Source organism: Bactrocera tryoni, unplaced genomic scaffold (assembly GCF_016617805.1).
Source record: "Bactrocera tryoni isolate S06 unplaced genomic scaffold, CSIRO_BtryS06_freeze2 scaffold_133, whole genome shotgun sequence".
Classification (NCBI taxonomy): Eukaryota; Metazoa; Arthropoda; class Insecta; order Diptera; family Tephritidae; genus Bactrocera; species Bactrocera tryoni.
Genome location: NW_024395849.1, coordinates 149,663 through 163,654, shown reverse-complemented (window position 1 = coordinate 163,654; position 13,992 = coordinate 149,663). Strand labels below are relative to the sequence as shown.

Sequence of the window (13,992 nt, the reverse complement as noted above, 5' to 3'; positions counted from 1 at the left end):
CCGCACTTAGGTCCATTGTGTACCTGGTGGGTAATCAATTTAAGCCTATCCAACAACTCTGTAGATTTGGTGAAAGGCCTGATTCTTTTCCACCCCAGCTGCCCAATGTCTCTTAAGTTAGATTATTGGAAGCCAATGAATATATCCTTTTTCACCCGGCTGAAGACTGGGATTTCGCATAGAAAATATTCCAGCGTCTCCTCATTCTCCGCGCTTGTCCTGCATTCTACTTTCCACTTTCTGAAGGTGTGATCTTAAATTTTGTAAGAAAACGAATTGTGATTGGCGAGATGCACAGAAAAGAACCGCAGCTCAGGAATAAATGAACGCCTTTCACTTCGCGAAACGCGCACGTTCCTACTGAATAGATTGTATGTCCTTCTAATATAAAATCCTTAAGAAAGATGCCCAGCATGCTCGAATCCACTGGTCAATGATGGTGCATGCGCGACTTTTTTGTCGCATGCGCGAATGTTTGATTTTTTACAAATGCCATATTGAAAGACACATCTACATACATAAAAGTTAAAACAAAACAGTAAGTAAATGGCAGATTATTAACAACTGACAAAAACATTTTTATAAATAAAGCCCAGCGAAGAAGGAAAAGTGCAAAATCGACTGTACAGAAATATAGGAATACCTATGCAAAGTTTCACTTCTTTCCGTGTTGTGATTCGAACGTTATGCGGGCACATAACGAAATAGCTTTTCAGTTTTATATTCATATAAGACTAAGACCGATTCCGACAAATAATCAATATAATGTCAAAACGCACCCCACCTATTTTATTTGGATATCTCAAAAACTGACGAAGATATTTTTATATTTGCGAAATATTAAACTTCACTTAAACAATCGCTGACTCGAAACCGGTTTTAGACCCATGGTATCTTGGGCAAAATTTATCAGACTTATCCATTGATCATTTCCCGCATACGTGATTCTATAAAAAAAATCGACCTGCCCTAATGTCTATGTATCTTTTAAAAATTTTAAAACTTCTGTGTGCGTATATCAACAGATTCAAGTAATTATTCACAAATGGGCACAATTCCAATTTCTTTGGCGCCGCGACCTGAAAGTACCGTTGCAAAGAGGAAGTCCTCCTTATATATAGGGTTATAGGTACCGCAAACTCTTAGCAGAGAACGTTTATCATAGAGAAGGTTCACGTTTCAGATATCGTAACTTTTCGAAGGGGTCCTCGGCAGAGATGGAGGAGTCTCACCACAGACCAATTATAAGCGTGTTTCCCCACAAAAATAGCAGAATTGAGCATTTTCAGTGTTAAGTGAGAAAAATAATGCTAATTTCAATGTAAACAAATTTACTCCTACAGATTCGTTTATTTTCTATGCGCAACCGACTCGGCATATAATTTATATGGGATCCGTATATAAGTATTTGGTATCAAAGCATATACTTAGTACATATGTAAGTATGTGCATGGGTATGTTAAAATTTGCCAATGTATTTCATGATGATTCCATAAAACCATTAAAAATATATAATAGAGTAAGGTATGTATTATTACCCAAATAATTAATATAAATATATTTATGGTGATTAGTTTTAAATTTACACATTTACATTAAAAGTCCTTAAAAGATCAAGCGATCGCTCATGTGCTCATATGTATATAATGTATGTATGCGTGCATGTTAACAAATATGACAGACCATACGCAAAATGTTTGTAAATTTGTCTACATGCAAAATATGTATGTAAATATGTACACTCAATGCTTCATGCGAAATCTACGTTGACACGGACAACCAAGTGCCGAAGCTTACGTTTTGTCAACGGACCTACGCGACAACAAAGCATCACAACATTGTGTTGTTGGTGGAAAATCCGAGTTGTGCCGAAAAAATAAGCGGACGAGCGCCGATTGTCACCGCTTCCCTTGGCGCTGTAACAGCTTCTCCAACAAACCAGCGTAAATACGTATGTTTCTATATGAGCTTGCATACATATCGACGCAAATTTTTGCAAGCCGCGTAAACATATTTTTTACATTCCTTGACAAATACAGTCAATCCCGGTTATATGCCACAATCAAAGATACAGATTTTTGTGGTTTGTTAAAAATAAAAATATAATATGGCACATAAGCGAGTGCGGATACTTAACGAGTTGTACTTAAAACAATAATTTCTATGTATTTCAAACAACCAACCGTGAGATGCAGCAACATATAGGCAGTTAAGAGGGATGATTTTTATTTAAGCGGAGTACTACTTAAGCGGGATCCACTGTACACATAAATTAGAGGAATATTGAATATTTTCTTTGACACATTTCTTTACTTGAAAATCGACTAATAAACTATGTTGTCAATTTTATTATAATACATTTGAATACTGACATATATTTGCGGGGTTGTCGCTTTTTCCTTCTCATACAAATGTCAGAAATTGTTCAATTTATGATTTTTAGCTTTTGCCATCGTCGCGAAAAGACGCTTGTGGGCAAAGGCTTGTTCGGGGAGATGTGAAGGTGGTCGCTTTTATGAATGAAGCGAGTTTGCTTGTTGAAAGTGCGCTTGCGTTCATAAATGAAATTGTTCTTGCTGTAAGATTTGCTACATTTGGCTGCCATATTGACTTGTGACGCCGCTGATGCTATTTCAGACATTTGCTGTTTTTGTAGAACAATATTTGTAATTTTTTGCGGGTGACACATCTACAAGTGAACGCATATAAATATGTATGTTGAGTATGCATTATTTGTGTGGGAATGTCATACGCACATATTTACATGTGTACGCATAAGTATGTATGATGCTATTTCAAACGATTGTTGTTTTTGTAAAGCAATGTTCATAGTTTTTGGGGGTGACATATTTGCAGGTGTACGCATATTTATACAAGTATGTATGGTTTGTTTATGCGTTATTTGTGCCAATGTCATACGCACATATTTATGTATGTATGTACATATGAGCAGCGCGCACATGTTATTATTGATAAGTGATAATATGATTTGAATTCGCGAAAGCGAACATAAACACATACATATGGTCATGATACATGTGAATATAAGTTTTGAATTACAAAATATACGATTTATTTACATTTATCACTATTATAATATATATAATTTTTTTTACTATATTATGATAGTTTGTTATATATGTACATATGTATGTACAAATGAAGTGTACACATAAGTATGAATATATCAAATACAAAAAATTATTTAAAAAATAGGCTTTATTTCCACATTAACTAAGAATATTGCTTTGAAAAAGTAATCTAAATGTATTCAATTGCACATGTATTCATTAATATGCACAAAAAGAATTCATACGAATACACATGTTTGCATATAAACGTATAAAAATATAAGCAAAAGAGCGAACATACGTCTGTTAGAGCAATGTATAGTTTTGAGCATAATTTTTATGCCACGCTCAGCTCTGTTCAAGCGAAAATATTAAAATTTCTCCCGCCGAGCTGGCAGTGGTGAAACACTTCCATCTTGACCCAGTTAGCGAAAAATATTTTTACGTTCTTCGCACCGTGAACCTTCTCTATGATAGACATTCTCTGCTCTTAGCTTACGAGATATTCGACTTCAAAGCTCAAAAATTCCCAAAATTCGAACATTTCAACAATAAATACACTTTTCGCACATTTTTTACTTCAAATAAATTAAACTATAAACTATTAAATACATCCACATTTTCCCGTTTTTCAGGTTTTTTACCTAAGAAATCTTTATTTTGAAAATTACTTTTTACAGTCGTAGTGAGCATCATTTATGTGCTAACAATTATGAGGAAATGGAGCATTGTCATTTGATAATAAGCAAATATGAGCAATTCGCTGAATTTCTCTATTTCGATATAATTCCTCTTTCCTTATTTAGCAATCTTAGTTCTAATAATGCGTCTATAAATTATGTTTTAAATTAAAATGAGTATAAACAATCTTTCCATGCATATGGATTTTTATACTCTCGCAACAATGTTGCTAAGGAGAGTATTATAGTTTTGTTCACATAACGGTTGTTTGTAAGTCCTAAAACTAAAAGAGTCAGATATAGGGTTATATATACCAAAGTGATCAGGGTGACGAGTAGAGTCGAAATCCGGATGTCTGTCTGTCCGTCCGTCCGTCTGTCCGTCCGTGCAAGCTGTAACTTGAGTAAAAATTGAGATATCATGATGAAACTTGGTACACGTATTCCTTGGCTCCATAAGAAGGTTAAGTTCGAAGATGGGCAAAATCGGCCAACTACCACGCCCACAAAATGGCGGAAACCGAAAACCTATAAAGTGTCATAACTAAGCCATAAATAAAGATATTAAAGTGAAATTTTGCACAAGGGATCGCATTAGGGAGGAGCATATTTGGACGTATTTTTTTTGGAAAAGTGGGCGTGGCCCCGCCCCCTACTAAGTTTTTTGCACATATCTCAGAAACTACTATAGCTATGTCAACCAAACTCTACAGAGTCGTTTTCTTCAGGCATTTCCATATACAGTTCAAAAATGGAAGAAATCGGATAATAACCACGCCCACCTCCCATACAAAGGTTATGTTGAAAATCACTAAAAGTGCGTTAACGGACTAACAAAAAACGTCAGACACACTAAATTTTACGGAAGAAATTGCAGAAGGAAGCTGCACCCAGGCTTTTTTTTAAAAATTGAAAATGGGCGTGGCCTCGCGCACTTATGGACCAAAAACCATATCTCAGGAACTACTTAACCGATTTCAATAAAATTCGGTATGTAATATTTTCTTAACACCCTTATGACATGTACGAAATATAGGTGAAATCGGTTCACAACCACGCCTTCTTCCAATATAACGCTATTTTGAATTCCATCTGATGCCTTCTCTGTATAATATATAGTACATTAGGAACCAATGATGATAGCGGAATAAAACTTTACAAAAATACGGTATTTGAAAAATATGTAAATGACGTATAATGAAATCTCGATTATCACTTTATCATGCGAGAGTATAAAATGTTCGGTGACACCCGAACTTAGCCCTTCCTTACTTGTTTCTTACTTAAATTTAATAAACAACTAGATAATATTATATAATAATATTACGTAATAAACTAATAAAATACTTAGGTTGCCCCGGGTATTGGCTCGATCAGGATTATTTTTTTTTAAAGGAGTACTACGCGAAAGTACGTTTGCCACCCCGGGTATTCGCTCTACCAGGTTTATTTTTTTAGAGCGCGGCCGAAGGCCGCCAACGCAAAAGGAGTACTCCGCGAAAGTACTTCTATCACCCTGGGTATTTGCTCGACCAGGGTTATTTTTTTAAAGCGTGGCCGAATGCCGCCATATCGAAAATAGAAAACAAACTGCCAATAGGTACAAGGTGCGTTCCAAAGGAAACAGGACTTAAAAAAAAAAAGAAAACAGAACAAATGATTTTTTTAGCAAAATCAATTTATTTTATTCAAAATAGTCTTCTTATGCTTCAATACAGCTTTTTGCACGGTCCAAAAGCATGTCGAAGGACTGTTTTAGCGCGTTGGCCGGTATGGCCGCCAGTGTGCCGGTGCAAGCCTTTTATATGGCCTCTACGTCTGCATAACACTTTCGTTTCATGGGCGAATGCATTTTTCTGAAAAGGAAAAAGTCATACAGAGAGTGGTTAATGGTTAAAATGTGATTTTTGGTCATATAATCGGTCACAAGCGTCTATCGATGTGAGCAATTTTTGGTCATCAGTCAATTTGTGCGGAACATACTGTGCACACACCTTTCGTAAGCCCAAATGTTCGATCAAAATACGATTAATCAATGTTTTGGAGATGTTCAATTCCATTTCTATGAATTTCAATGATGATTTCGGCTGACTTTTGATGAATTCACGCACAATTTCGATGGAATTTACGGTGATCACGGATTTTAATTGGCCCACATGTTGGTCGTCATTTATGTCCTCACGACTAATTTGAAAACGTTGAAACCACTTGTGCACTTGGCTACGGGATAGCCAACCATCGCCATAAACTTGTTTCATAAATTGAAACGTTTCGATAAAAGTTTTACAAATTTTAAAACAAAATTTAATGTTGGCTCTTTTTTCGAAGCTCATTTTCGTACCGATAACACAAACATACTGACACTTAACTTCAACTTCCAATAAATGAAATGTCATGAAAGTTTCACTGGAAAATCGATAAAGACAACAGATTCTAACACACCAGTCGACATATAGATGGCGCCAACAGGGGGCGCTGGTTTCAAAAATTCCTGTTTACTTTGGAAAGCACCTTGCATACGCTTCTCTACTGAAACTGTTCAAATAAAATCTTCTAAATAAGCAATGTAAACTGTCCCGATACAAAACAGATCGATCAGCTACGCTACTCTAAAAGGAAAAAAGCAAATCTTCAAAAAACAGATCCCAAGAAACAACTTGGGAGAAAAAAAGGTAATGACGCATGTCTAAGATAGTTCAGCCATATAACTAGAATAAAGCGCAGAAAAAAATTGTAGAAGCACTACTAAAGGAAGTGGATAACCACGATCAAAATTATAAAGAAACATCAAAAGATCTGGAGGGCGCAATGTTATGTGCAGCAGGACAAAGCTGATGATTTTGCATTTATATTATCATTTTTTCCTAACTGAGCTGATAAGGAAATATGTATATGTATTAAATGCAAAGAAACTGACAATTGGATTACAACAGTACTAAATATATATGGTACCACTAATTTCCTGTTGTGGAAGTATTCCGTTTGAAGTTTGGAATACACTTTAGCTAATTAATGCAAACTTTTAGATGCATAAAATACTATGAAGATTAATGCTTACTTACCCCAGTGTTGTCATTGTTACTATAGTGTACCAGAAAGCAGCCGGAATAGATGTGAAATTCGTCCCGTTGACGTTCTTTTCAGCATAAAACATAACCGTTGCAAATATGATAATCGCCATTGCCAGTGAGAATACCAGAAATCCCAATTCTGAAGCACATGACTTTAATGTGTAGCCAAGTATCCGTAGGCCTTGTGAATGCCGTGAGAATTTGAAAATTCGAAAAACACGGAAGACACGTAACGTCACAAAGGCTCCACTCACGTCATCGTTATCAGTAATGCCCAATCCAATATAATATGGCAGTATAGCAACAACATCAATAATACTCATTACGCTGCGCACAAATTTGCAGCGGTCGGGTGCAGCAAATAGACGTAACAAATATTCTGCGGTAAATATCATGACGCAGGCGGTGTCGAGGCAGAAAAATACGATTTTATAACGTTCACCACACGGCAGAGTACCGGCTCGTCCGGGTCTATGACCACATGGAACTGTCTCTACAACATTGGCCATTACAGAGACTGCGATAAAAAATCCTGTTACATAGTAAAAAACCAAAGCCGCTGTTGAAGTGTGCGGATTTTCAAATGCGCGCCACATTTTTTGACGTATATTTGTTAACTGTTGCAAATTCTGATCACCGTTTTCTGACAATTTGTCATCCATCAATCGTTCGGCATTCTCCCGCTTTCGATCACGGTAATCTTCATAACAACAATCCCCAATTACATCAGGCATAATACCAAAGAATGCCAATTCTTCATCGTAACTTGTGAGGCATTCATGTTTAGGATAATGAAGTTTTCCCGTGCGATAATAGTTGAGTATATGACGAAAAATATCTGGATCTCTATCAAAGAAATATTCTTTACAATCCTCGTCGTAAAAGAACTCACGTTCATTAGATCCCAGTAACGTATCCGGATACTTTTCAAGCGTATTTCGCCACGTTTCAAAACGACGTCCAGAAACATTAATTAAAAGCTTTTCATCGTCAGTTTTGCGACGGTCTTTTGGTATGGGTGGAGGCGGTAATGGGTGTGTAGCAATTGGAACCCAACCGATGGCCGCCGCCCGTGCAAATGGCAGCCAAGCGGCGACCGAGGCCATACTATGTGGTGGAATGTTTTACACTGCACCTATTCCGATTATTGTAATATAAAATTGAAGAAATTTAAACCTTATGCGATTTTATCTGAAAATTAATTGCTATAATGAGTAGCGCAAGAAAAAACTCTTTTATTGTTTTTTGTAGGAGTTATGCAATAAATGATGACTCATAATTACGCCATTTGAATGCTTTTAATATTCATAGAGTTTCGTAATGTCCGATCTTCATTAAGATATTAAACTTATCGATCATCATCTAAAATTTAAGATAATAAAGTAATTTTTGCAATATAATATTGCACTTTAATTTCATAAATTGATAATTGACTAAAGTACACTGTCACTGAAAGAACACAGTCTATGTGACTTTCAGCGGAAGAAGTACGTAAATAAAAGTAAATACTCCAAAGCAGTGGCTCTTTCAACAATTTATTTTCACTTAACCGATTGTTTCCTTTTTGCTTTTTCTTCTTATTGAACAAACTTTGCAGGGTGCATAGGGATTTTACACCGAATTTTTCAAATGTACTTGGAATTTGTGTCAACAGTATGCGATGTAATTTATTAAAAAACTACAAATTTGCTTCAGCCGCAGAAAAACCTTCATAAACAGTTTGTCAGCGTAGTAAGAACTTATATACGTAACGTAGTTGGTAACATTGAAAGGACATGATTGGTAAACCTGCAAAAAACAAAATATATATATAATTAATTGTAGTATTAAGATTTGTAGTATATATTTATACGAATTTTATAATTCAATAATTATACACAAAGTTTAAAATTTAATTTTCAATCCCAAATGTATAAGTTTGCGATTCAGTGCTTTAGCATATTGAAGATGATTGCCATTTGCGAGTCTACTTCAAAATGGTAGAACACAAAATACGCTAACGCGAAAAATTGTTAACCCTAAATCAAATTATTATTATTTTAATTCCTAATATATACTTCTTATTAAATTTTCTTTTCAATCAGTGTTTTGGCTTAAAAATAAAAAAAAAATAATCCGGTATTTGAATTTACAAAATAAAAATAAAAAAATTATAACAAATGTTAATTCAATTATATTTTTTGTAAGGATTATTTGCAACACTATTCAAACGCCGATTACGTCCACATTTTTTGGAATTTCTTTTACACTACAGTTGGGTGTGTGTTGTGAAGTTATCTAAGATTTGTTTATTAAGACAAAACAATAAATATAAGTTTAATTTATTACATTATTCACATTTAGAAAACATTCATACATGCACAATGGGGTTACGTTCAGATACACAATACAGTTCCGTGTATACTGTGAAGGTATCCAAAATTATTTATCAATGTTGCACGTGAAGCAACACAGATAATGTGATTTTTCAGTCGTTTCATAATATCTATGGTAATATAACGATTCTAACGTTATACTATATCAGCTAAAACCCCTACTGCTCTGCGTAGATTTACTGTTGTTGTATACATATAGATCAGTATTTAGTATATTCATTGTACAGCCGTTTATAAAATTATTTTTTATGACCTTCAGATGGAAAAATCATTATCTTAATATTTTCGAGATGTTGTTTTTAAAGCACATATAATATAATATTAATATACACACAAAAGGACTAAAGTCCTTTTATTAAAATTCTGCCCAGTAATTTTTGTACATGTAGACCAGCCTGAAGTTAATAACACTTCAAATAGTATTAAGACTACTTAAACGAGTTTTCACAGTAATTACCTTTCACTCTCGTTGCTACAAACTCTTCTACACAGACACATTTGATAAGCAAAAGTTTCTATTACAGAAATGTTATTATTTTTCTTTTAAATTACTCAATTTAATTGAATAAATAATGTATACTACGTAGCACCATTACTGTTTCATATACTAAATGATTGCTCCATTTATTGTAATAAAGAATGGTTTCCCCATTATATTCATTCCATCATACAGACATATATACAATTATAAGTGTACATGCGCAACACAGTAAAAAGCCTATATAAATATAAAGTACAACGTAAATATACATAATTGTGTATTCTAATTCATGTAGATATGCAATTTATTTTAGCCAAGGGCCGGGTTAAATTACTGTCCGATGTTATCAAACAAATATTCCTTTCATCTATACATATTCTGCTCTTAATAAAAAGGATTTTTAGTGGCATTGATATAGTTTATAAAAAATATAATAAACTATTCAATATACTAAAAATATTATGTGCGATTCAATGCGAAAACATTATTACCGATATAAGAATCCAAGGGACTGTGTTTAAGTTTTATTTTGAAAATTATTGAAACAAATATTTGTCAATGAAAAAATAATGAATTTTACTGAGTATTATGTATTTTTTGAATTTTGTAAACATACATACATATGTTCAGAAATATATAATATAATATTGTTTTATTTTCAACATAATTGAGATATAAAGTATCCTATCTTTCAAGCAGGATCTAAACGTGTGATTTTATTAAAATCCGTTCAGTAGTTTCAGGACTTACCTCGTTATTTATATTTATATAGATAACATGTCAATATAAGGATATGGAAATGATGTGTAGCACAGTGCCTTTCCAATAATAACTACTGTGTTGTTCGATTTCCATTAATATTAACAATATTGAAGAAACCCACTTTCTTTTAATGCAATTCATTTGAGTTGCAGGAGTTTTTATCATTGCGTATCTCGATTGTACCAATATTTTTGGCATATAATTTATGCAATTATAAGGGAGAATTTTCCCTGCAAACATGTTAGCAGGTTGCTTTTCTTCACTTGAGTATAATTCAAAGTATTTATTACTTTTGTCCAGTGAGTGGGAAAAAAGTAGTCCACTGCCCCTTTGAAATTCTATATTTTCACGTTCTATTCAATTATCATTAGGCGGATTCTCTTGCTCTTGCAAGATTGCACGATAACACAAATATGATGAGAATGACTATTGTGAATTAGCGCACCTTTTGCATTCATTCTTAACAAAAAACTGTAACAAATCTCTATAATTTAACTAGAAATTATAAAATCTATTCAAAACTTACCTTCCTCAACAATTTAACGGCGAAATAAGTCTTTATATAAAATGCCAGCTAAAACAGGGTTGCAATTATATTTTTACGTGCCATTGCACGAAAGTAAACATGGGTTTTGGTCTGACATATTTTACAGCCATTGCAAATAATTTTCTGGGTGTGTTTGTTGTTGTGCCGTTGCACCAACAGGAAATTTCTGCAATTCGTTCACCGTGCAAGGGTTTTGCAAAAGCAAGAAAATCCCCCTATTATGTTGGCGTCTCTTTTCTCTTTCTATGCTACCACTTTCATGTATGACCTACTATTGAAGGTATAGTATATATTTTTTGCAGAATATTATAGGGGATTCTCTTGCTCTTGCAAGGTGACACAAAATGCAAAACAAAAATCCTATACCGAAATATGCAAGAGCACGAGAGCACCCATTGTAGATTCTAGTGATATAAGGACAGCTGATTCGGTAAATTTATTGTGAGTGACTATTTTAACGAGTATTGTGAATGAATAAATAAAAAAACAAAACAAATTGCGAAAAATTAACGAATTTATTTTTTAAAAATGCCACGCACTTCTGTAAACAAAAACTTGTTGATTTCATAATTGAAGAAGCTGATGGTAATTGCTTCTTTCACTTTTTTAATCTTTAAAAATCAAAGATTTTAACCTTTTGTACAGCAGGTACACATTCCTCTTCCAAGAATTCTACTTCGAATTCTGGCGCAGGACTTACTAGACATAATTGAGGCCAAGGAAGGTTACTTTCAACCAGTAACAGTTGCATGGCCGGCAACCGCTTTCTAAATATTTCCCTCAGCTGGTCGTATTAGGGACACATTTTAGCAATTTTTGCTGAAATTAGAAAAAAATGTTTTATTTGCAATAAATTTAAAATATCAATGTTATACTAACTTTCGAGGGTTCTGCCGTCAGCTTCATCTTGTAGTCCTGCAACCGTTGATGCGAGCCACATGTTGGCTTTACGGTACTGCACCTTCAAATGTCGGACCTTCCACCGCACCAGATCCCATGAGACATCCAACTGCGATTTTTGTAAAAATCGTTTATAAAACAATTGCGCAGTTGGAGCCTGAAAAGATAGAAAACCGAATTAGATCAAAAATAAAAAAACGTATAAGTTTACCTCGAATTCCGCCCTTTCCATTTAAAACTCTATTATAGAGTGCATCTCACTCTTCTTCCACTTCTTGTTTGGCTGCTGGTTTTTCCTCTTCCCTGGGGCGCATTCATTCTTATGGAAGACTGTAAAAGTTCTTTAGAATTTAAATAAAAATTATAAAATCTATTTAAAACTTTCCTTCTTCAACAATTCAACGGCGTAATATGTCTTTATGTAAAATAACAGCTAAAACAGGATTGCAATTATATTTTTACGTGTATATATGTATATATATATATATTGGTTTTGGTCTGACATATTTCACAGCCATTGCAAATAATTTTCTGCGTGTGTTTGTTGTCGTGCTGTTGCACCAAGAGGAAATTTCTGCAATTCGTGCACCGTGCAAGGGGTTGGCAAGAGCAAGAGAATACCCCTTATATTTTTACAGTCTGTTAGATGTAACAAATATTACAATATGTTAGCTATGAGTTACCTCTTCTATTTACATGGGTTAGAGAATGAATTACCCATAATATATCCCTGCCAGCCAGCCCTAACCACTTTTTGATTAAGTTTCAATACAATTGCATAAATTTTCTTCAATTACTAACACCAACGCACACGAGCAGGTTCTTTTGTTTTTTAACCTTTACGCGATGGGAAAAGAGTCGTCTAAAATCCTTAGAAATATGCTAAAAAGTTGTATTTTATAAATATATTTCAAATTAATAATTTAATTCCATTTCAGCATTTAATATCTAAGGCGAAAAAGGTTAGGAACATTTTGAAATTATTTGTAAATAAATTTAATTAATTCCTATATCTTTCACTTTAGAAATCTTCAATTACATACGTCATCTACAGCAGCAAAAGCAGGAGAACAATGTGTTTGGCGAGTTTTGTGAAATAATTAGGGGTTTCACATAGTCACCAAGTTATAAGTTAGAACGATCCGAAAACATAGCGTTCAGAGTTGTATTTGCGTAAACGTATTTTAGTATGCAATCCAACAGCAAATTTTTTAAACTATAAAAATTTATGATTTTGTGGTTTTACGATGCTTTATGACACGTTGTGAGTACCCCAAATATATATAACATAAAAAAAAAAAAACAATGCGTTTTTATAAGCAGCACTATGTGCTTCTGTTGAGCTTTATTACAAAACTGACTACACTTAACTTTAAGGTTTATAATCTAACCTATGCTTGAGCCGGCCTACGTGACCAAAGATGCTTGGTCAGCTAAAAGGGTTTGCGCGTGTAGCGCTCACCTGCAGCTATTTGGTTTTGGGGAGAAGACATGGTTGCGCGTGTTTCGCTCACTTAAGAATTTAGCGGATGCGCGTTTAGCGCAGTTGCACTTTTGGTTGTAATAGGACTCCAAAGTATGCAAACGGTTTGTATGTTTCTAGCATATAATGTGGGAATGGAATTTATGTAGAAGTTCATAAAATATTGTGTTAACTCCTCCCTCCGAAATATCAAAGCGTCCCCGCTTGATTAATTAAAAATGGGATGTCGTTAAGACTTCTATGCTGCGTCCTTTTAATTACTGGCATTTGAAATGATTCCGGTTTGCTAATAATTATTTCAGGCTTTACGCGCTTTTTGCATCTGAAAATTGCAATATGGTAAGTACTAGGGCTAATAGCCCAAAATGAGTGAATAAACTGGATTTCACTAAAAGATTCAGAGAACTTATTTTTTTAATGTTTTTATATTAAGCTCTTTTTCATAAGTTTTAAGGATAGAACTTCCTCGAACTCTGAATTTGAGTTTGAATGTTGGATTAAAGCAGGCAGTGGTCTCAAGTTATGTTGTTCTAAAGTTGTAAAATTCATGTTATTTATTCTTATAGTTTCATTAAAGATTCTTATCAAATATGATCGTCTTAATTTTCCAGTATTATTATTT

At 34.0% G+C, this 13,992-nt stretch overlaps 1 protein-coding gene and 1 long non-coding RNA gene across 14 annotated transcripts in view; one reads left to right on the top strand and one right to left on the bottom strand.

Moving 5' to 3' along the window:
* Positions 1-9,787, bottom strand: part of LOC120780062 (potassium voltage-gated channel protein Shal) — a 175,046-nt gene extending 165,259 nt beyond the window's left edge. For 9 of the 13 annotated variants that reach the window (XR_005705803.1, XR_005705804.1, XR_005705805.1 and 6 more), the window contains exons 1-2: positions 9,655-9,787; positions 6,814-8,610 (exon numbers count right to left, since the gene is read on the bottom strand). Coding sequence is in view for 10 of the 13 variants with exons in the window: in XM_040112334.1 (XP_039968268.1) it covers positions 6,814-7,928 (1,115 nt within the window). In the remaining 3 variants the exon portion in view is untranslated. Of the gene's footprint in view, positions 1-6,813; positions 8,611-9,178; positions 9,305-9,654 lie in introns of those variants that run through there. The other 4 variants (XM_040112330.1, XM_040112331.1, XM_040112336.1 and 1 more) reach the window with 4 other exon arrangements.
* LOC120780066 lies at positions 8,953-13,046 on the top strand. The gene is made up of 3 exons (XR_005705807.1): positions 8,953-9,080; positions 12,826-12,849; positions 12,913-13,046. It is a non-coding gene; the product is annotated as an uncharacterized LOC120780066 (long non-coding RNA).
* The last annotated feature ends 946 nt before the right edge of the window (positions 13,047-13,992 follow it).